At 36.7% G+C, this 23485-nt stretch overlaps 1 protein-coding gene across 3 annotated transcripts in view; it reads left to right on the top strand.

Moving 5' to 3' along the window:
* The window catches only part of FMN1 (formin 1), a gene marked incomplete at its 5' end in the record, with an annotated part of 399390 nt that overhangs the window by 63498 nt on the left and 312407 nt on the right, over window positions 1–23485 (top strand). Inside the window, one exon of one of the 3 annotated variants that reach the window (XM_081291955.1) lies at window positions 21721–21896. The exons of 1 other annotated variant lie outside the window; for it this stretch is intronic. In XM_081291955.1, the coding sequence (XP_081148081.1) occupies window positions 21721–21896 (176 nt within the window). Of the gene's footprint in view, window positions 1–21684; window positions 21897–23485 lie in introns of all 3 variants that reach the window. One more of the 3 variants, XM_081291954.1, reaches the window with a different exon arrangement.

The raw sequence follows: 23485 nt of genomic DNA, 5'->3' as shown, positions 1-23485 counted from the left end.
TCTATTTTTGAGAAGGATCCATGTGCTGCTGAGAAAAAAGTATAGCCATTTGATGATGGTTGATATATTCTATATAAGTCAGTTAAGTCTAGGTTATTGATTGTGGTATTGAGTTCTATAGTTTCTTTATTCAACTTTTGTTTGGAGGATCTGTCCAGTGGTGAGAGAGGTGTGTTGAAGTCTCCCATAATTATTGTGTTGTGGTCTATTTGATTCTTGAACTTGAGGAGAATTTGTTTTATGAATGTCGCAGCACCATTATTTGGTGCGTAAATATTGATAATTGTTATGTCTTGTTGGTGAATGGTTCCTTTTAACAGTATATAATGACCTTCTTTATCCCTTTTGATTAACTTAGTCTTGAAGTCGATTTTATTCGATATGAGGATGGCCACCCCTGCTTGCTTACGAGGACCGTGTGCGTGGTATATTATTTCCCATCCTTTCACCTTCAGCCTGTGTATGTCTTTTCCAATCAGATGTGTCTCCTGGAGGCAGCATATTGTTGGATTTGTTTTTTTAATCCATGATACCAGCCTATGTCGCTTTATTGGAGAGTTTAAGCCATTAACATTCAGAGTTACTATTGATATATGGTTTGAACTTCCATCCATGTTTGATTGTTTATCCTTTTTTTAAAAAAATTTTAGTTTGTTTCTCCATGATTGTCTTTCTCCTCGCCCTCTGTCTTTACTGAGGCACTTCCCACTGATGGTTTTGGTTATTGTTTTTCATTTCTTCCTCGTGTAGTGTTTTGCTCAAAATGCTTTGCAATGCTGGTTTTCTGGCTGCAAATTCTTTTAACTTTTGTTTATCATGAAAGATTTTTATTTCGTTGTCATACCTGAAGCTTAATTTTGCTGGATACAGAATTCTTGGTTGGCATCCATTGTCTTTCAGTGTTTGAAATACATTGTTCCATGACCTTCTTGCTTTCAGTGTCTGTGATGAAAAATCCGTTGTTAACCTTATTGGTTTACCCCTGAATGTAATCTGTCTCCTTTCTCTTGTAGCTTTTAATATTTTCTCTTTGTTCTGTATATTGGATATCTTCATAACAATGTGTCTTGGCGTTGGTCTACTGTGATTTTGTGTGCTCGGTGTCCTGTATGCATCTTCAATTTGTATATCTGTTTCCTTTTTTATTTCTGGAAAGTTTTCTGTAATTATTTCATTCAGCAGGTTACTCATTCCCTTGGTTTGAATCTCTGTACCTTCTTCTATCCCAATGACTCGTAAGTTTGTTTTTTTTATGTTATCCCATAACTCTTGGATGTTTTTCTCATGATTTTTTACCAGCCTTTCTGAGTTGGCTAGACTCTTTTCAAGATGATATATTTTGTCTTCATTATCTGACGTTCTGGCTTCTACTTGCTCCACTCTGTTAGTGATAATTGAGTTTTTAATTTGGTTTATCGTTTCCTTCATTTCTAGAATTATTGTTTGATTATTTTTTATAATCTCTATCTCCTGATAAAGATGCTTAACTTCTTCTTTTATCTGTTTATGAAATTCATTCTCAATGTGTTCTTTCACTGCTTGAATTTGCTGTCTTGTATCCTCTTTAAGGTTCCATTCCATCTGTCTAAGGTGTTCCTTGAGTTCTTTATATGACCATTTTTCTGATGACTCTAGGTCATCCTGAATATTTAGGCTGTCCTGCATTGTTTGTACTCCTTTTCTTCCTTGTTTTTTGAAGCTGCTCATGTTACTTCTTGTTTTGTTTGACTGCTGCGTTACTGTTTACTCCTATAAATTAATTTGATGCTTGGGAGGAAAGATATTTGAAGGGAAGGGAAGAAGTCACTAAAGAGAATGAGAGTAGGCAGGTAGAATTCAAGGAAAGGGGGATAAGAAAAATGAAAAGACTAAAGAAGAAAAAAATAGGAATTAAAAAAAGAAAAAAATTAAAAAATAATAATAATTAAAAAAAATTAAAATTAAAATTAGTAGGAAAAAAAATTAAAAAAATATTTTGTAAAAAAAAATTAGTAAAACAACAAGAAAGAAAAATGAAAATGAAAGAAAAACCCAAATCAAAAAAAAGAAAAGAAAAAGAAAAAAAAAAAACCTAATAAATGCTGTCTTAGAGTTTGATTAACTTCTCTTCCAGTAGGTGGCGCTGTGCCCACCAGGCCAAGTTTCTCCTGTCAATACGCGAACCAATCACTGTGCAGCAGCTCCTCCCAGACTGGGCGAGTCTCCAGTCCTGAGTGTCTAGGGCCTCCTCTTGTGTCTAGTCACTTCCCACTTTTCCTCTAGCCAGGCCCCTCTCACCACAATACTGGCTACACACCAGGTCTGCTGCTCCTGGGAACCCTGTTTTCATGAATGACTGGGCACACTCTTCCAGTTTGCCATTCCCTCAAACCCTAAGTTTGTAGAGCTTGGGGCTGAGAATCCTCAGCGGATTTTACTTGCCCTCCGGTATCCACTTCCCCGTAGCTGGTGCAAGAGACCTCAGCAGTCAGCCCTGGTGGGAGCGGCAGTTCCGCGCCGCGGGTCCCGCACCACCTCTGATTCCCTCGGGCTGGCTGTAGCACTCACGGGAGAGCTGGGAGGGGCCCTTACGGGAGAGCTGGGAGGGGCCCTTAAGGTTTCCCCAATGTGTGGAGAGGGAAGGCTAGGGGATCACACACCTGTAGCTGCAGGTTTCAATGAAGTTATCTCCCCCGCGCAGCAGTCTGATGACGTCAGTTGTCTGCCATAGTGGTGTCTCTTGCAAATGGCGACAGTTCGTTTCCCTTTGCTGGGTGACCAATGCAACGGGTGGGTCCTTACTGTCTCTCCCAAGCCCCGTTTCAAACCTGTGGCCACTACTTATGAAGGCTCGGTAGGCATTTACCTTCGTAGGATGAGAAGGGCTGACCAGTTGTTTCAGCCGGATGGATTAATGCTGAGTCATAGCTGTTTGTCTGCGGGAAGCAGGTGACCGGGAGTTTGAATTCAGCCGATCAGGGCTCAGTGCATGTTCTCGGATCACTTGGATTTTAAATTGTCACTCATCTTATCCGCTGTTTCATTTAACTCGGCAGCTCACTCGCGTGGTGAAGAGTCTGCTCTATCTATGTTTAATCTTTTGTGGAAATGCCAGATTGTTTTCCAGAGCTGCTGCACCACTTTATCTCCCCACCTACAATGTATAAGGGGTCCAATTTCTTTACATCCATACCTACACTTATTATCTGCCTTTTGTGTGTGTGTGTGGTGCTGGGGATTTACCCCAGGGTCTTGTGCATGTGAGGGAAGCACTCTACCAACTGAGCTGTATCTCCAGCCCTGTTATCATCTTTTTGATTATAGCCACTCTACTAGGTATACAGTGGTATTTTATTGATGTGCATTTCACAGGATTTTTAAAAACTTTTTCATATTTTAAATTACCTGGGTAGAGTTGAAAGCATTTTTTAAATGCTTTTAAAATACTTAACATTTTAAAAATGTTTTTAAAATCAATATAATCTATAGAATGAATATGCAAAGCATATGGAGAACAACAGAAATGAATCAGCTTAAAGACTGTGAGAGAAATGTGCCATCAGAAATAAATATAAGATCAGAAATAGCATTAAAAAAAACAACTAGCATTTTATAACTACATAGCACATATATATTAACTCATTTACTCTGAATAATTATCATCTTAAGTGTTATCCAAAGGCAACTTTAAAAAATGTAAAGGACTGTGTTTGAATCTTCATTAAGATTAATAAAAATATATTACATGCAAAGGCATTAAAACTTATTTTTGTGTGGAAAAATTTTAATGAGCTAAGAATACTGACAAGTTGTATATACTACCAAGAAGAAAATGTCTACTGGATAGCAGAATGATTTTAATTGAGATTTAATACATTTTAAAATAAATATTTGTTATTTTAAAATGTCTTATATCAAAAATGCTTTATTGAGTTGCATACATAGAAATCCATCTTGAATGTAGTCAGACATTAAAAGACAGAGAAAAGAGAAACTCCCATGCAAAGTGTATGATCCTCTATTGATGTAATTTGAAGGGTGCAACAAAATAACTTTCCTCAAAAAGGGCTCTTCCCACTTTACTAGTACAGAATTTTATTCTTTTTTTTTTTTTTGGTCATTATAAAAACATTTTATGACCATTATGGAAAAAATGCATCAGCGGGATAAAGAAAATATTTTCTCTCATCATCACTCACAGAAAAATTACTGTTACAATTATATTTCCATCCATTTTCTCAAAATACATTTAAAGAATCTCTGTACTTGAATATATAATGTTTTTAGCTCAGCCTGTTATAAACATTATCACATATTTTCAAATCTTTCAACACATTGTTTTAATGTTGTGAATTCTTCTCTTGAGAGAATAAGCTATCCATTTACTATAATTTCCTAATTTGGCTTATTTATAATTTTTTAGTGTTTTAAAAATGTGATAAACATAGGACATGCATTTTAGAAAATTTGTTTATGGTAGATTCCTAGGAGAAGTAGTATATTATCAAAATGAATTTTATTTGCCTTTTCATATTTATTATCAAATTGTTCATCCAAATTGTATTCCATATATTATTACCTAAAGAGTATTTATACATCTATTCATGTATTTATTTGACAAAGCTTATCAGGAATTTCTATGTCCAGGTGCTGCGTGAAGACTAGGACTAGCACACATGATGGGCTCTGCCCTGCTTTCTTGGTAGACAGGGGCTAAGCCACTAATCTGTTACTAACATTGCATGGTTTTGTAGTTTTAGCCATTCTGATTTGATGGGGGAGTGTTATATTTTATTGTTCTTTTAAACTATATTACTTCCATTACTAGTGATAGTGAAAATTTCCCCATACTGATTGGTCATTTATCCTTATTTGTACTTTGCCGATTATCTATTAAAGTGTTAACAAAAATATAGAAACTATCATGGATTTGCATGGTGACTTTGCACAGGTACCTCCCAAGTGTTATTTGCGTGATAGAATAAAGACATGTGTTAATTTAATAAAATATTTTAGTTTATTTGTGACTAAACCAAGTACCCATCTTCATGTTGGTTAGAATCTTGAGGAATGCTCCAGTCCAATTTGGACCAATTTCTTCCTTGGTTTTGAGATAAAGTTCTGGCAAGTTTGCTAAGTTGTTTGGTTTCTTCTTGGGTTAACGTGGACATCGGGCCATTTTTGGTATTAGACTGGATAACTCCCTGTTCTACAAACTGATCATCTGAAGGATTCATATTGGGAAGCAGAGTAGTAATCAATATTGTAGGCTGAGGTCACTGACAGGGGCCAAAGGCAATAATGTGTGAAATTTAGGATGAATTGCTTTGGGGGGTTTGTCTGGATTTACTAAGACAAGGGAGTTGTTTGGGCAAATATTGTCTTTTTAGGGTCTCTTTGAAGTGGCCATCTAATGAATCAAGAAAACCGCAGTTAAATCCCTCTCAGTGAGAACATCAAAAGAGGAATCGGATACAATTACATATCAGGAGCCAAGGGCTATCTGTTGACCTTTCTTAAGAGCAGAGAGAGGAATTTGGATGATTGGGTAGTTTTTATGATAACAGTGACCTTTTCTTTTTATCCTTTCACTTTTTTCCCCTTTTTTGGTCTCCATCTTAAATTTCTCTGGGCCCATCCTTGCTCAGTTATTCAGTAGCAGTTAAATGATCAGAAAATAAAAGTAATGTCTTGCTAATACCAGAGACTCTTCATGGGTCCTCCACATTGCACTCTTGTACTTTCATAATTTGATCTGTTTTCCTTAAGTTTAAGAGAAGCAGGATAATTCCATTTGGGATTATTTTATTTTCTTTGTTCTCTATTCATGAGGGTAAGAGATATATAGAAGATTCACACCCACTGATTATTTCAGCATGTTACTTACCTTTGTGTTCTTTCCCCTTTCATGAAAACTTTTTACCAAAGTAGCAAGTATTTTGTTAAGTTTTCTGACTGAGTTTAATATTGCTTCTGATTTCTTGTTAGGCTGACAGAGATGCCCATGAGAAAAAAACTGCTAAAGTGTAAGCACACAGAAATGAGAACCTAGGGCTTCGTGGAAGGGTGGTCACAACATGGCACACACCCTGACACTCTTCTCTCCTGTGCCAGGGAAGGCATCACTACCAAGTCACAGACCCTTCCATGGATCCTGAACATGGCCTCAGAGTTCTTGCCACATTGTGTTCTAGCCACTCATTCTCATCAACATGGCATCCAATCTGAAACCTATGTTCTTTTCTGGATCCATCTACAACACATCTCTTGGGCTTCAAAAGTTAACTTGAGTTCCATGATGAGTGGCCTACATGAAATATCTGAAATATAATGTCATTTCCCTTTTCTTTTTCTAAAAAGAGGGACAAACAGAAAGCCATCTAAGTAGATGGAAATGGGTTTGATTCCTTTGATTGCTATAGCTAACTCTGAGGCTCATAGAGTGAGGTGGTAAGTGCTATGAATAAATTACTTGAGAGAGAAAATTGATGACAAAAAGGCTGTTACACCAAGGCCATTCAGCTGGAAGAATATTTGGGCAGGAGTCTGAATGACGTTAAGAAATCTCGGAGCGGGGTAGGGATTGAATTCCAGCAGAGGAAGCACCAAGTATAAATGCCAGAGATGAGAGTGAGGTTGCTATGTTCCCAGAACAAGAAGGTCGAGGTGGCAAGAATTGAGTAAGGAGCAGGGTAGGGGATGCTCCTCAAGGCCAGGGTTTTGCTTTGTGTTTTAACTATGATGGGAAGTCATTAGAGGATTTTGATCTGAGGAATGGTGTGACTGTTTAAAAGATCAATTGTGTGCTTTGTGGAGAATATTATGTGGTAGGAGGGGCAGAAGTAGTAGAAGGGAGAAGAGATGGAGATTATTTCAGTTGCCCAGAATATTTCCCTTTCATAACTCATGCTAGCTGATTTTTTGTTTGTTTATTTGTTTCTGCCTGTTCTTTTCCTGATAGAAGGAACTCAGAATGTCCCAGAGAGAATCTTTGTTTCTAATGGTGAGGGATGACTCTTGCTCTCTGAGAACATGCCTCCATTTAGTAATAAAACGTCCAGAGCATCCTAGCATATGACATAGAATCAATAGAGCCAGAATAAAACTATTTAATACTAGCCCTTCCCATTCTGATCCCCTGGATCTAAGCAGTGGAAGAGAGAGTATTGTGTATTGGTTTTCAGGCCAGAGCATGTCCTTCCTACTAAAGAAAACTCCCCTGCTCATAGGGGATTCGGTTCTCAGTGACTGGAGCCATCTTGGATGTTCTGAGTCTCTGATATGTCATTTTCCCTAACTTCATGTTAGGGTGTTTGTGACTTTCCCAAGAAATTTTCTTTGTAATTCCTCAGTTTACAAAGTGTTGAATCCCAGGGTACTTCTACCACCCTTCTGAGGCCTTGGAAGAGGAACATTCTATCTTCTTTTACTACAGACACCATAAATGAAATTAAAACCTTCTCATGACTTCTTTAAAAAATTGGTACAAATATTAAGACTCATATTACTGTTGTTTTAAAAATAGAGTTAAAAAATCTGCAAAGAAAATCGTGTCAAGTCCCTTCAGCAAAGTAACTTCTTTTCTAATTTACATCTAATTATTCAATTCTTCCTTTACTATTTTCTCTTTTTAGTTAATTCACACTGTCCTTGATTCCTTAGCAAATTACAGAACTGTTTTAGAATTAAATTGGCTTGAAGACATTGCTGCAGGAATAGATGCCTATTTCCAGTGTCCCTAGTAATGATGTTTTCTTTTCCTTCAGCTGATTTGGTTCCCAAGAGCTGGAGCTGTCTTGGGTGTGCTAAGTTCTCTTATTTGTCATTTTCTCATATGAAGCGGGCTGGGGGGGGGTGGCTGTCCCAAGGAATTTTCTGCATTCCTATCTTTAATATATGATCATCATTGCAAATAAAGGAAGAAAAGATAAAACATTTGGTGCTGTCATTCACTAGCAATGAGTAACTATTGTGACCCGTATTCTTTTTATTTTTTATTGGTTCTTTTTAGTTATACATAGCAGTAGAATCTAGTTTGATATATTTATACAAGCATGAAATATATATTTTTCTATTTAGTATCCCAATCTTGTGGATGTACATGATGGTAAGATTCACTGTGGTATGTTTGTATATGTATATAGGAGAGTCATATCAAACTCATTCCACTGTCTTTCTTTGTGACCTGCATTCTTATTTTAAATTGTAAAATGTAAGCTGATAGTAAAGACTTGACCCCTGAAATACTTGTCAGTGCAACACAATTCAGTCTAATCATCTTAGCAGTTCTGAAGCCATTATTGACTATCTTTGCACTTACAATTTCTCAACAACACTAGACTCTTACTTTGTGGAATTGGTCCTAGGAAAGTTTATCATAATCTTGAATATATTGATAAGTTCTTATTGGCTGAAAACTATATGATGAATTCCATTTTATTCTTAGTATAGATTTAACTCACTTTATGGATCAGTTATTTTCCTGAAAATTTTGCTTATGAAGTTAATTTTCTTTTAGCAAATTGATTTTTTATGCTGACATGTATTTTAAATTGGAGTTGTGTTTTCTAGTAGGATTACAGCCCAAAGGCATGACAAAATCACATTGGAGATTGTAATATCCCCTCAGGAAGAAAATGGCAATTTCCAGAATAGTGATAAAATGCTAAAAACAAGTTAGTAAATTGAAGGTGATTAAGGTTATTTTTATGTTTGACTGAATAGATTTAAAGTGTAAATGGAAAAAGTACATGATAACTTAGCTGAATAAGACTTCTGAAAAGACTCCTCTACGCATGAAAACATGAAACTCACTTTGCTGCCTTAGTGGTTTTCCCCACCTTTGTCATACTGTACTTAGAAGGGAGGCTGATGAACAACAGAAATATTTCAAAGTGAGTAAAATAAAATTTGAGAATGTATTCATTGAACCATTTATTTTAACTTGAATATGAACTTTAAGGAAAAATGTAGTTCTGTCCCAATCTATCTTTTTGGCTTCAATACCATCTAATTCAGCACTTGGCAACAAGTAATAATTCTAACAGCAAAAATTTATGTAGTACCCTGCTCTGAGTGCATTGCACATGTTAACTCTTTTATCTTTATAGCAACTCTAGAAGACAGGAACTATCCTTTCACAGAGTACACTGGAATGTAGAGAGGTTTGAGTAAATATCCCAAGTTCCTTTGGCTAGTCAGAGGTTGGAACTGAGACACAAACTCAGGTTGTTCTATTCCAAGGTCCACATCAAATTTAAAAGTAGGTGCTCACTACAACTGATAAAAAGGAATGGGACTTATTTCTGGGTGTTCTTCTATACATACACTGTTCATGCAATGTTTGCAAAATTCATTCAATAAGTATCATTATACACTTCTAAAAACAGTCATTATATTAGAAGCTGAAGAATGAACCAGGTAAAGTTCTACCTCCCCATAAAACTTTCCCCTGGACCTCAGAGACAAAATTAACAAGTATATAAATATATTCTGTAAAGAAAAACTTAGATGGCTGTGAAAATAAACTCTAGAGTCATCAATTTTAAACAAGGAGATCAGAGAAGGCCTAATTAGTTTCCTGCTTTAAAATTTTGGGAAAAATATATAAATATTGCATACTCATATGTGAAGATTTTATCATAAATTTCCCTATAATGGAAATTGAATAAAACTGAAGTCAGACAGTGTTTCCACATTCTGTCTCCAACTTCAGAAGGCATATGGAAGGGGCAAAAAGCAGCAGGGCGTCATTTCATTTGGGTTTTCTCATGGGTTATGCCTGATGAAGCAAACTTTTGGGGTTCATCTTATAATGTTGGTCTCAGTGATACCCAATAGCATTTAAATTTTATGGTGGAATATGTTCTTTGTCAAGAAGAGAGAGAAAACAGTAATAAGGAAGAAGGGAGGAAAACAAGAAAGGAGGGAGGGAAGGAGGAACTTAGGGGTGACTTAAGACTGCATTTACCTTCTACCTGTTGGCACTAGTTTCTGTTTGCTTAAATTTTAGTCTTATGAAAATAATGCAGCTATGGAGCCTGAAAGAGAGTTTTCATTCTCCTGCCCCCTAAAGTTTTACTCCTCTAGTTACACACCCATTCCAGCACATTTTCACTTCTCGTACAGATAGCATTCTTTCACTGGAAATTAAGGAGGAAACTGCATCTCTAATAAAAGAATAAATGCTTCTGAGGCTTGTTCTAGGTGGCTTATGAAGACACAGCATTGGGAAAAGGCTCTGAAGTCTCACAGCCTCTTGGTGAAGCAGACACACAAAATAAACTCGCACATGACAAACTACAACATGATAGAGTTTGCGCATGAGTACAGAGTATGCCAAAGTAAAAGTGGAGATTAGTGTTGTCTGGAAAGACACAAATAAATTTGTTAGAGGAACTGAGGTTTAAGGAGGGCCCTGAAGGATGGACAGTGGTTTGTCTTTCAGATACAGGTAGATGGTCAGGTAATACTGTGTGGTATGGGAATGGAAAGCAGCCCAGTGAGACTGTGTGTATCCATGTGCCAGGTCTTAGAGGGGGATTTGAAAAGTGCATTGAGACCAAGCATCAAAGGGCCTCCTATCCCATCAGGGAGTTTATAAGAAGGGTCATTGAAGGTTTATAAGAAGGGAAATGTCATCATGGACTGGGGGGATAGGACTTAAAAACAACTACACAAAGTCTCATTAGATCTCATATTAGCAAAGAATATCAGGTAAATATAGCTTTGTTTAAAATAGAATTTATTTTGCACTTTGGATGTGTATACGAAGTATCAGGCAGGGGTTACTTTGAAGTATTACAGAATTATATAGTTTTTAAATTAGAATACTCTAACACATTGGCAACCTTCTGAACTTTTCTGAATTTACACATCTTGAAAAAAATACATCACAGTCAGTGGTTTGGACTGACCTGCCAGATTTGATTCACAATGCAGCATTAATTCACTAAAGAATTTTCGATGCTATACCTTTCTTTGGTGGTCAGGCTTATTTAAATGCATTTCTTACCTTTTTTACTTATTTTTTTATTATAAAGTAATACTTGCTTACTGAATAAAATTTGAAAGGTCCATTGGAAAAAGTGTAGAGAGTACAGAAAAATGTAAATAAAATGAAACTTGTGCTAACATTTTGCTATCTTTCCTTGCACACATTAAATTAAAGTAAAAATTGTACTTTGTACCTCATATCATACCTTGGATACTTTTCTACACGTAAATATTCTTTGAAAATTAAATAACTTGATAATATTCCACAATGTTGGCTTTATTATAACTTATGACATTTAGTTTCTCACTTTTTTTCTATCATGTATCTTATTTTGATGGACATCTTATATATACAGATCTTGAAAACAAAGATAATTAGTCTAGGAAAGATTCAAACAAATGGAATTTTATAGGTCAAAGGATAAGAACATGTTTTAATATTTTAGAACAGGAATTGGCAAACTTGTTCCATAGAGTCAAATAGTAAATATTTTTGACATTGTGGTCTATTTGGTCTCTGCTGCTGCTGCCACTTTCTTTGTCCTCTACTTTCCTCCCTCTTCTTCTTCTCCTCCTTTAAAAGTGTTAATAATAAATAAATAAATAAACAAGGTTGCGGGCTGTATTTGGCCCCAGTGCTGTAGTTGCCAACCCTGTTTCAGAGATATATTACCAAATAACTTTTCAAGGTTATAGACCAATTTACTCTTTTATTGGTAATCTTCAAGATTATTCATTATCTTAATATTGATATAAAGGACTTCCATTCAACGACTCATTCTTATACTATACCATTATTCAAAATGTAAAGTTTTACCTTTTTTGCTATTTTTAGTTTTTATTTTTTTCACCTCAGAAATTTAAGACTCTAGACACAATTGAAAATATTCCTCTGAAGATGTTCCTTTTTAGGCACTGAAACCCAATAAGAACACCTCTAAGTAGGAGTATCGTCAGTTCCCGATTAGTGAACCCATGGCTGTGTTCCCTACTGGAAGTTTACCTCTTTTAGGCACAAAGACCCCAACACCTCCACATCCAAGTTTGCATTGATAGACAGAGAAAATTCTGGAAGTATTTATTAGATGTAATAGTGGTTCTTAGGAAGTGTGTTCTAGGAGAAACAGGCCATATTTTTTCCTGCTAGTTGGAGGCATATGCTTAACCCTGGAGAAATTGCAGATTTTTGCCAACATCAAAGATTGGAAAGATTCAGAGATGGTGATTCATACCATATTTCTGCTTAAATTCCTTTTGGTTAGTGAAAAAACTAGATGGCTTTTGGAGAATAACAGTAATATTATACACTTAATTATATGGAGATGCCAATTATAAATGTTATGTCAGATGTGATATCCATACCAAATGTATCAACACAGCTCCTTGGACCTAATACACCTTTGTTTTTAAAAATGCTTCATTTTTATACTAATCATTTCATCTTTATCTGGAAGGAACCATAACTGCTTTGCTTTAGGGACATGATAAATTTCCTATTCCATGATATAATCTGAAAGGAGTTTGATCATTTTCAAGCTCACGGAAGATTATATAAACTCATTCATTACCTTGCTACTATCATTCTAGTTGACTACAGTGAGCTTCAGGTAGCAAGTACCTAGATGCTTTAGTAAATACAAACATGCTGGAGGGCAAGAAATAAACACCATTTCTGATTCTAATTATTATATTTGTCAGAGCCTGACAGAAAATAGATGGTACATTCAAAGGGTATAAACTGAAAACAACTAGAGATTGTGACCAAATGACAGACTTAAGAAAACAAGCAAAGGTTTATGAGGTTCCCAGAGCTAGCAACAGCAGAAAGCCCTTTCAAGCCCAGGTCTGAAGGGGAAAGAAGGGACCAGTATTGTGTAAGGCTGGAAGCATGGAAAAGGGCCATGTAGTAAATTATGTTTGTAGAAGAAAGTAGCCTCCTCCAAATTCTTGGTCCAGCAAGTGTGGATAGAGTGGCATAGTCTCTTTCTCCTGTTGCTCTCCTGTCTCTGTTCCTCATGTTGGAAATTCTCCTCTGCTGTCTTGTAATTTGACAGTGTGCCTGCTTCAGGTCTGGGGCCTGCAAAGCTATTCCGAGTGCCTCTGTAAGGATATTGGCTTTGAACTTCATGCAGCATGATCTGGGGTGGTTGCCTTTTGAGGAACCTCCAAAGACATTACATCCAGGTTTTTTCTTTTGAGCTGATCAAGTTTCTTCCAAAATAATGTCTTAGTAATTGCCTAACCCTAGAACTAAAAGTATTCTGGGACCCTCGAGGGGGAGAAAAGCTAAGGCCTCATTTAGCATTTAGGAAGCACCAATTCCTCTGTTTCTATGCATCAGCTGGGCCTTACATCCCACAGTCCAGAGAACAAATGCTGTTGACCAGAGTACGGGAGGGGAAGTCACTGGATGTTAAGTAAGACTCACTTCATTGGCTTCATTCCAAATATTTTCTAATTTTCCCTGTGATTCTTCTTTGATTTATGAGTTAAAGTGGGTTGTCTAATTTCCAAATATTTGAGAATAAATTCCATATGCTCTTGAAAAGAATATGTATTTTGCAATTATTGAATAGAATATCATAAATATCAAATGAAATTGATGGCTAATGTTTCTGAATTCTTTTATCTCCCTAAAACCCCACTGATTTTTGTGGTCAACCTTTGTATCAATTATGGAGAGAGCAATGTTGAAGTCTCCAAATACAATTTTGAATTTATATATTTTTCCGTTCAGTTGTGATAGTTTTTCTTCATGTATTTTGCACTTCTGTTACTAGGTACAAATAATACAAATTTAGAGCTGTTATATCTTTTTGATGAATTGTCTCCTTTTTCAATGTGGAATTTCACTCTTTATCCCATCCTTTCCTCCCCCAAAGTGCTGTCAGTACTTCTTCTGTCTTCTAGGTTTCAAATTCTGATAGGAAGTTTGTAATTCTTTTCTTTAATTTTCAATACATAATATCAATTTTTCCTCTTTCCTTTCATAATCTTCCTTTTATAACTGGTTATCAGCAATTTTATTTATTATGGTGTTTTTGTGTTTATCTTGCTTTAGATTAATTGAGCTTCTTTGTCCTATGGGATTAGAATTTTCATTGTATTTGGAAAATAGAAGACAATATTTCTTTAAATATTTTTTTTTCTGTCCTAGCCCCCTGCTTCTAATGACATATGTGTTAGAATGCATGGCAATGTCCTGTAGGTCACTGGTGCCCTGTTAATTTTTTCCAGTCCAGAAATCGCTTTTCGGCAGTGGCTCACCTCATTTGTTTTACCTCTCCCAAGGATTATAGTATTAGACTGCTTGTGCTTGAACATGTAAATATAGTTTCTTCCTATATGTATTTAGTTTTTAGCTGTTTATGGCAGCAGTTTAATTCTGGGTTCTGGGTTCAGAACTCAGTTCTACCACTTGCAATTAGATCATGAGCAAAAATTCACTTCCTATTTTATTATTTTGCCATCTTTGAAATGGGGTTACTATGTCTTGCAGGATTATTGAGAAGATCCTCAATAATGTATAATGTTTATAAAGTATGTGACATACAGTAAATGTCCCAAGCATCAGACATTACTTACCCTTAAGCAAAAGAATTTGTTGAAAGGTAAAGTGAGTGTCAGTCCTTAATTAAGGTTTTTTGGGGGCAAAGGATAGGGCTCTTCCTAGGAAAGCACTAATGCCTAGTGGAAAATAGTAAAATTCTGGTACCTAAGACACTTTGGCCAAAGAGGGTAATTTGGGAATCTGAATGTTCCGTAGAGTCCACTGTTGGGCAGTGTATCACTTCAGTTCTACATTATTGGCCACTCAAGAAAATGCTCACAGTTTTATGATTAGCAAAACAAAAGTTATTGATAGACAACTAGATCAGCCTTATTATCTCCTGTGCTGGTAACAAGGCTCTGTAAAGATAATTGGCCAAAACACCTGGGATGGAGCTAAAGTTCAGGTAAGAACACAGCTATACAGCTATTTCTCTTAGAATTTCAAATCAGAAAAATCATCGGAAGGACCAGTATTTTTCTTCTTTTTGATAACAGCAGTGAAACAATGGAATACATTTTGTTGCTTTGTTTGCAAGGGTGCTCAGAGTCAAATTTTATTCTTAGCTCTTACATGTTTACCATTAATATTAATAAATTTACCTTTTTTTTCTTTGTTATGCTTGTCATGTATATTCATATTTTTATGAGTCTCTTAAGGTCCTTTCATTTTGGAGTTTAAAAAAACATTCATAATATATTTTATAATTAAAGGCTTGGTATTTTGAAGTTTTTTCTTTACCATATCTCTTTAATTAATAATCACATCATATCTCTTTAAAACTCAGGATTCCCACTGGTGCTACTATTCAGATAATAATTGGAATAATTCGACATTAAAGGAGAAATGTTATTCAAATTTACTTGTAATGAATGCTACATGACAGGTTTTCGGTATCATTGTTCTTCACTTCAATAATACTTTTAAAGAAGTGTATTCCTTATAATCAGATATACCAAATTTTTTGATAATTTAGGAATTTGAAATACCAACATCTGATTTCTTGAATGTTTGTTATCTGAGAATAGACAGAGGCTCCTACTTTCTCAGTGCACCCTACAGCCTTCTAAATTCAGTGCTTTCCTGGTCTTTTCTGAACCAGACCTTGCCGAGCTGCACCTGCTTTCAGTCCACTTTCAGCATCAATACTGCTCCTTTCTTCAAATACGTGCCCCCTTTTCCAGGTGTTAAAATATTCTGCAAAAGTACAGCCACAAATGAGTTTCTTGGCTTGAGTATTATTTGCCCCTCAATTAACATCTGTATTCTTCATGGGAAAAGACCATGGGAGAAGGTGAATGTTATAATCACAATAGCATGTGTTTATATGCCTCTGTAACATGCTATTTCATTTAAAACTGTGCCTGTAAATAGTTTTATTCATGGCCCGAGGCTTATGTGTTTGACCTTCAGGGAAGAAATGCAGGGTGTCTGTGAAGGACCCTGAGGAGCAGTTGTTTCTCGAGATGATCAGCCACTTCCTTGGAGCTATTCCACTTGATGACGTGAGTTCTATTCTTAGAATTTGAACAGATTTGGGATCTGCTGCACTGCAGTGCTTCCATGAATTCTTATGAGCTTAATTATTCTCTTTATTTTATTTGACAAAAGCTGTTCCTTCACATGAATGTGTGATAGTTAATATGCCCTCATCGAATACGAGTTAGTTTATTTAAAACAGGGACTTGTTTATATTCCCCACCAAATCCACTCACCCTCAGCCCAGAAAAAGTTTCCTAAAAAAAAAAATTGAGCCTGGTTCAATATCAGGTATGCTCTTACTATCTTCACTTTATTAATGAAGAAATAAAGACTCAGGGAGGTTTGGTAAATTCACCAAGGTCAAACAATTAGTAAAAGTCACAGCCAACAACTGAGCCACCTATCAAAGCCTTGTGCCCAGGCTGTCAAGCCTTCATGCGTACTAGACCTCATCATTCTCCTCTGTGCAGGACAATAGTGTCCTTCTCTAAGTAGCATTAAGAGATGTCCCTAGAACCAGGATTTTCATTCTGTCTTTACCACTAACTGGAAGTGCTGGGAATGTTGCAGTCTTCTTGGGTTTCGGTTCCCTCAACTTTAAAATGAGCAGGTGCGACTTACAAGAACACTTCCAATTCTGAATTCTGCTTTACTTAATTTGAGTGTAAATTTCTGGCAATATCTTGTTTGATGGCTGTGATACTTCCTCATAGATTCTCCAGCTGCCGAAGCCTACTCCCCAGTCCTTTCTACTTCTCCATCCATGACAGCCTCCTTCTACCTAGCAGCACACCCTCCACCTGTCGGTCCCAGCTCATAATTTTGCTCCTCAGTGCTTCTCGTGAGGACAATTAGGGGCTGGGATGGGTAGATAAGATACTTTCTCAGAATTATATCTACATAGCTAGTTTGGTTACCTGGTACCACTGAGAATGAAAATGGGGGCAGTGGCTTTGGCAAGTATTGATTTCTAATGGATAGAAACCATTACTGCCAGTGCTCTGGACATAGATGTGAACGATCATGCATATGGGCACACTCCCTCTCTACCAGTACTTAACAATGTCACTTTCTATTAGTTGTGTGTCCAGATTGCTGTCTCTCTGCCTTGTAAGAACATGTTTGAATAGCATAATGGAAGTCAACCTGTCTACCTTTACATGTCAGTTCTGATGTTTGCGGTTGAGAAAACTTCACCTCTTTAGGTTTATTTTAAGTCAAGAATGATGGATGGCCTCAGGAACTACAGCATAGGAATGAAAACTCATGAGGGTTTCAAGCTGAGGGGTGTTTTTCCCCTCTTTTTTTGGAGGCATAACCACTTTATCATTTCTGTCAAGTTAGGGCTTTGCATGACAAGAAAATTAGAAGAGAAAGCCTGAAAGGCACTCTAATTTTATGCCTTAGAGACTTTGTCTAGATCTTCTGATTTTATGCTGTGTTTTGAAACTTCTCTTAGAGATGTGTTTGTGTGTGTGTGTGTGTGTGTGTGTGAGAGAGAGAGAGAGAGAGAGAGAGAGAGAGAGATATTAAGGGTAATGCCTGGTAAATAAGGTTAATTAGTTTTTTAATGAAATGTACACAGTCTTGGTATGAATGAGGAAATGGGTGTGCCATGAGTTTTCACTTTTCAAAAACTCATGCATTAATTGGTTTGAGTACAAAATTACAAAATAAAAATTCTATAGTCTTCAAGCCCTCAGTGAAAAAGTTAAAAGTTTTTAAGTTATAGATCTGCTGTTAGGGGCAGATCATAGAGTATATGAGGCAACTATTTTAACAAATAGGCCCCAATTCTCAATGGCTTACAACAGCTATTTTTTGCTCCCATTTATTGGCCCAAGCATTGACTGAGGTTCACTTGATCTTAATGTGAGTTTAGCTGAACTTGGTTCTAGGCTGCATTTGTATCTAGGCACATTTCTAATTCCAGGATCCCCTGGGCATGCCTGTCTCATGGTGATAGCAGAAGCACAAAGCAGGGTGTCAAAACACCCTTTTATGACTTTGGTGCCCTGTCACATTGCCCACATTCAGTTGACCAAAACAAGTCATATGACCAGACTCAACTTCCATGATATGGGGAAATCTACAACTTTCACTCCAATGCAAGGAGCTACAGAGGCAATAGAAAAGGCCTTGAGTCCGTAATGGTAATGTAGGGAGGGAGGGAAGAAGTTGAGCAGTAATCCAGTGTACCACAGGTAGAGAGCTTGATTCCATTTTGGAAAGATGGTTTATAGATACTGCCTCTGTTTTGAATGGCATATTACCTTTTCTTTCTGTCTGCTTTTATTGCTTTGATAATTGACAGCCAAACCCCAGACTGGTGTTATAGGTTAGCACCAGGAAGTGCAGCTCATCATTTGAATGGTTGGAAAGAGCACAGACTTTCAGAGTGGTCACAAGGTAAGTCTGTTGTGTATCTGTTGTGTATCTGTGCTGTATGTTGTATTAACCATGGTTGGCTGTTGAATTAACCTGTGTGTGTATGTGTGATTGATCAAGCTGTTGAAATGTCTTTGAGGAACAAAACAACAAATATTGAATAAAGCAGATTTGTAATTTGCACATTAAAGGAGAAAACATGATTAAATCAAAAAAGACACTTTCAGCTTTTTATAAAGGGTTCCTGTAAATCTAACACTCTAAAATCTGTAATAGAACCTAAATGGCAATTAACTGTTTTGAATATATTTATCTAATTTCAGGTAATTTTTCTCTTTCAAGTTTACTCAGCTGAAGAGAGAAACATGGATACTACTTATTTCAATAATTACAGACACACATTATTTTTAACTAAAATATTTGTGTTTTCATTATTAAAACTCTGCATTCAAAAAATGACTTTACAAATGATTTTTGGAAAGGTGAATTTGTCCTGTGTCCTAACTGATTTTGTCTGACTTTGGAGAATAATGGCCTTCATGTTACTTGTTTCTTCCCTTGGCCCTTTCCTGTCCTAAATATCCTTATCAAAATTGTTCCGCATCTTGGTTTTACCTTGCATGTTTTCTTCATAGGGATATTGTCTGGTTAAATATTAGGCAATTAGAAATTGGCTCTTTAAAACTGAGGCCATCTCTAGAATCCAAGTTAATTTTGTTGTTGTTTGTTTTGGTGCTAGGAATTGGACCCAGGGGTGCTTAACCACTGAACCACATTCCGAGCCCTTTTTTTTTCTTTTCTTTTTTTTTTTTTTTTTTGAAACAGGATCTTGCCAAGTTGCTTAGGGCCTCACTAAATTGCTGAGGCTGGCTTTGAACTTTCAGTCGTTCTGCTCATTATCCCGAGCCTCTGGGATTACAGGTGTGTGCCACGCACCTGGCCAAGTTAGTTTTTATTGTTTCCTCTTAAACTTTCCGTTGTTTTGGCTGTGCATGAAGAGTGAATTGGATTGTATGCCTCCCCTGATTACTGCAGTATTGGATAGCCACTGGAGGCATGCGTGTGTTTGCGTGTGTGCACATGTGTTTATCTAAGCCCTTGTTATCATGGGAATTTACCACTTTCTCAAACCTGAATGATGAACTTAACCACCAGACAATGTGCCTCTGATGATATAGATGTCTTACCTTAGGTGTTGTACACTGTGTTTTGTGATGTATATATCATGTTTTATATTGTTTTATTAGTATGTGTGAACTTGTCCAAAACCAGCAAATAATAAAAAGTGAAGGGATTTAAAATGAGGAGTCTGATTAGTAATTAAATGTTTTGGAAGTGAGTGAGTGTGGTCAAAGCACATCATACATCAAAAAAGGTGTATCTCCTCTTTTCTTGCCAATCATGGACTGAAATACCCTAGGAGGGGGATGAATCATATACATAGATGTTAAAGGGGTATGACCTTTAATTTCTTCATCTATTGAAGTACATCTGGCACTGACTTCCTTTCAGGAAAAAGTGAAGGTACTTAGCAGTCTGCCCCCTTCCCGAGATAATTTTAAGCAGTAGTCTTTTTCTGTCTTTGGAGCAGGGTTGCTCCAAAACATGTGGCTTCCTAAATGAAAGCTTAGGAAACCGTCTGTCTGCAGACAGTAGGTAGCAAGGCGCATGGCTGAAAATGCACTCATTCTAGAGCATGTGGCCCTCTAGAGGTCTCACCTTCTAGACACCCTATGTCATAGAGGTGAGAATAGACTTATGAGATCCTGTACTCTCATTTTTCTCAGTGACTGCAACAAAGTGGTTAGTGGAGAGCTTCCCAGGGCACCTGTAGAAACATTATGACCTGCATCACTTTCACTTGAAAATGTGATTAAAAACCAATGAACCAAACAAGAAAACAAAAAGTAAAGCCTTACTAGTTTCAAATTTTCTTTCTTCTAGAATGCTACTCTAATATAAAGGGAGAAGCATATTATTCCACAGTCCCTTTGTATGCTGACTTATTCTCAGCTCAGGTTACTTGTAAGTCAGGTACTCAGTGTGGTGGAAGCTGTTGGTTGTCTTTGGGTCACTGCCAAAGAGACTCTTACAGAAGTATGTGTAATAAACACCCTATCATATGTCCAACAATGATCTTTCCTACAAAAAAAGTACACTGAGCCTAAATCTTTAACTTCCACCTAATTATTTAATATTTTGCCAAGGTTGAACACAGGCATTAAAAGAGGTCTAGGAATTTCTGTGCTATCTGGGACTTTAGAGATGATCCGATCTAATCTAATATTCTCCCAACCGTGTTCCAGTAAAATACAAATGGCCTGCAACATATTATGCAGATGTCCCTTTAAATGAATCCTGTGGCCAAATAAGTTTGGAAAACTTTGTTATACAGAGTTTTGTTTCTTTACCAAAGGACTTCTCAAGGTCTTCAGTATGCAAACATGAATCCTGCTCTCCAAGGGATACAGCATGTGGCTTTTCTGACCACACAGTCCTTCTAGTGCAGAACAGACGTTGCCAACTTGAGAATGTCAGTCAGAGGCCATGTAGTGTAGTCACTAAGAGCATGTCCTCTAGTGTTTAATAGTCTGGGTTCAAATCCTAGCTTCACCATTTACTGATTTTATGATCTGGAGCACATTGTTTAACTTCTTTGTACTTCAGTTTCCCCATCTAAAATGGGAATACTAATGATACATAACTATAGGTTATTTTAAAAATTGAAGAATAGGGCTAAGAACAATGCCTGGTACTATTATCACTCTGACAGTTTTGGTAAGAATGAGCCAACTTAGTACCCTCAATTTGAGAGACAACTGAAGTGAGTCCCAAACAGGTTACTCATACAGCACTCACTCTTTCAACAAACCATGCATGATGATTCTGTCCCCAGAAACATAAAGCAAGGCACAGTTTCTGCTCCTGAAGAACAGATGCACTAGTGACTTGGTTCAGGTGACACCAATTAGTAGTAAAGCCAATAGCCCAGGCCTTCTGATTTCTGTTAACAGCATCTCCTCCTGATTTCATTCTGACCTAGCATGAATCATGAAGCCCAGGTTGGTAAGCATAGAGGACAGCTAATAGATTTATCCTTTTAAGTTGTGGTGAGGGCATATGTTTTAACTTTCTGTTGGTGTTAGTCCAGAAAGAGTAATTGGTAGTAGCACTTTTGGAGGACAGCAAATTCTAAAATTAGAAAGAGAAGAGAGAGAGAGTCTTAAAAGGTCCTTGTAGAAGTTCCCCAAATATGGAAGGATGGATAGGAGTTCCCCATTTCATTTCAGCGGCTGTGTCAATGATCATCTTCTCTGTTTGTTTAGGTAACTCCTCCGAGAGCTTTTCTTGGGACTGCTTCAATGAGCAGACAACTAAAGACCTTCCCTCCAGGGATGGAAGTGCATGGGTCCTGGGCTACAGCGCAGGCCCACCCTGTCCATTCCTTCTTCACGAGGAAAGAGAGAAGTCAAACAGAAGCGAATTGCACTTGGATCTCAATGTAAGTAGAAATCTTTGTTTGTGTTGTGGTTCTTTGTGGTCAACACAAGTTCATCTAACATTCATTTAATATTAATTTTGCATATAAATCTCTCAAAGCTGCATTTTGTGGGTGGACCAGTATTTTGATGAATCACTGGGCTGTAGAAAACCAAGTTGTATCTTGGATCTGAAATGTGTACACTAGAAAGTGACTGTGTTTATAATCTAACTGAATGTTTTTTTCAGAGTACTCACATTAGCTTTGCTGCCTAAACTTCATTGTGGGAAAATTTATTTGCTGATGGTCATTTAATATCATTTTACTAAAAATTTATGAATAACACTTGACAGCTGACTGGTATGCCCTGCATTCTCCAGTGAAACCCAAGTAGCCTGTCTTCCCGCACATCCATAAATCTTTCTTTCTCTCCAGCTGCTCAAATAACAGGTGAACAGGTTGGCAGGAAATCTGTCGAATACAGGATGACCCATTTAAAAAACATAGCCTTCTCCTTTCTCATTCACTTGTATGTTCATTGACACAGAAGCATTGACTCCCTAATACAAAGCATCGGGCTGGGGTTTAGCTACTTTCACATTTAGATGGCCTGATAGAATAGACCAGACTGTCATGGTTCTCACCACTCTCCTTTCCCCAACCCAGTTTCCTATGGCAGAGGGGGTGAACACTGGGAATCCAAGAAGCATTTTAGTTTTTCTTTTTCTGCTGTTAGCTTCAATGCCCTGCTGATAATCTTGTTCTCGGGTTTATTACTTTCCAACCTGGAACTATGCAAGGATGAGCACGGGTTAGACTTATGATCACATAGGCAGCAACATGGGTTTTCAAATTCTTGGGTTAGGTGCATCATGTAGGTGATAACCAGTGAATAGGAAAACCTTGTATTTTTCATAACCATAAAACCATAGTCACTGCACATTATTTTAGAAAAGCAGTTGATATTAATTTTTATAACCAGATGTTTAGAATAAAGCTGGAAGATGACAGATTGATAGTTCTTCAGGTGATGGGGATTTGTAAAGTCTTGTCTTTGTCCTCCCTACCTGAAAAGTCAAGTTGTACATCTTGAGATGTGTTTAAAGAAAGAAGTGTAACAGTGACATCTATTGGTGAATTACTTTAAATTGAGCTGGTGACAAAGAGAAGGAGGCCCTAGAATACAGAAAGGCTACTTTCTTTTTCTTATTTGTTGTTTCTTTTCTTTTTAAAGAAAAAACTATGTATTCCTAGTTTTTATTCTTGTGAATGAAATTATTTTTTAACTTTACTAAATTTCTTACAATTCTAAAAATCATACACAATCCTTATAGACAATTAGAAACATGTACATACATTAGAAAAAAGAAATTAACCCATAGTCTCCACAGCTGAAAATTTGATACATTTGGATAATGTATTTTCAATGAAGCTTTTTAAAAATATAAGTCTACTATTTTATAACTTTTTTTCTTTTATAACCAGTTACTTTTACATTGCCTACCCATGATTTATAACATCTTTATAGATGTTATTTAAGTGATTGAATAATATTCCACTTAATGGTGTGCCAAAATTTAATCATGTTTTTCATTATTGGACGTTGAAGT

The sequence above is a fragment of the Spermophilus citellus genome (genome assembly GCF_964194105.1).
Source record: "Spermophilus citellus genome assembly, chromosome: 4".
Classification (NCBI taxonomy): domain Eukaryota; kingdom Metazoa; phylum Chordata; class Mammalia; order Rodentia; family Sciuridae; genus Spermophilus; species Spermophilus citellus.
Note: the sequence above shows the minus strand (reverse complement) of the source record. Positions and strands in the feature narration are given on the sequence as shown.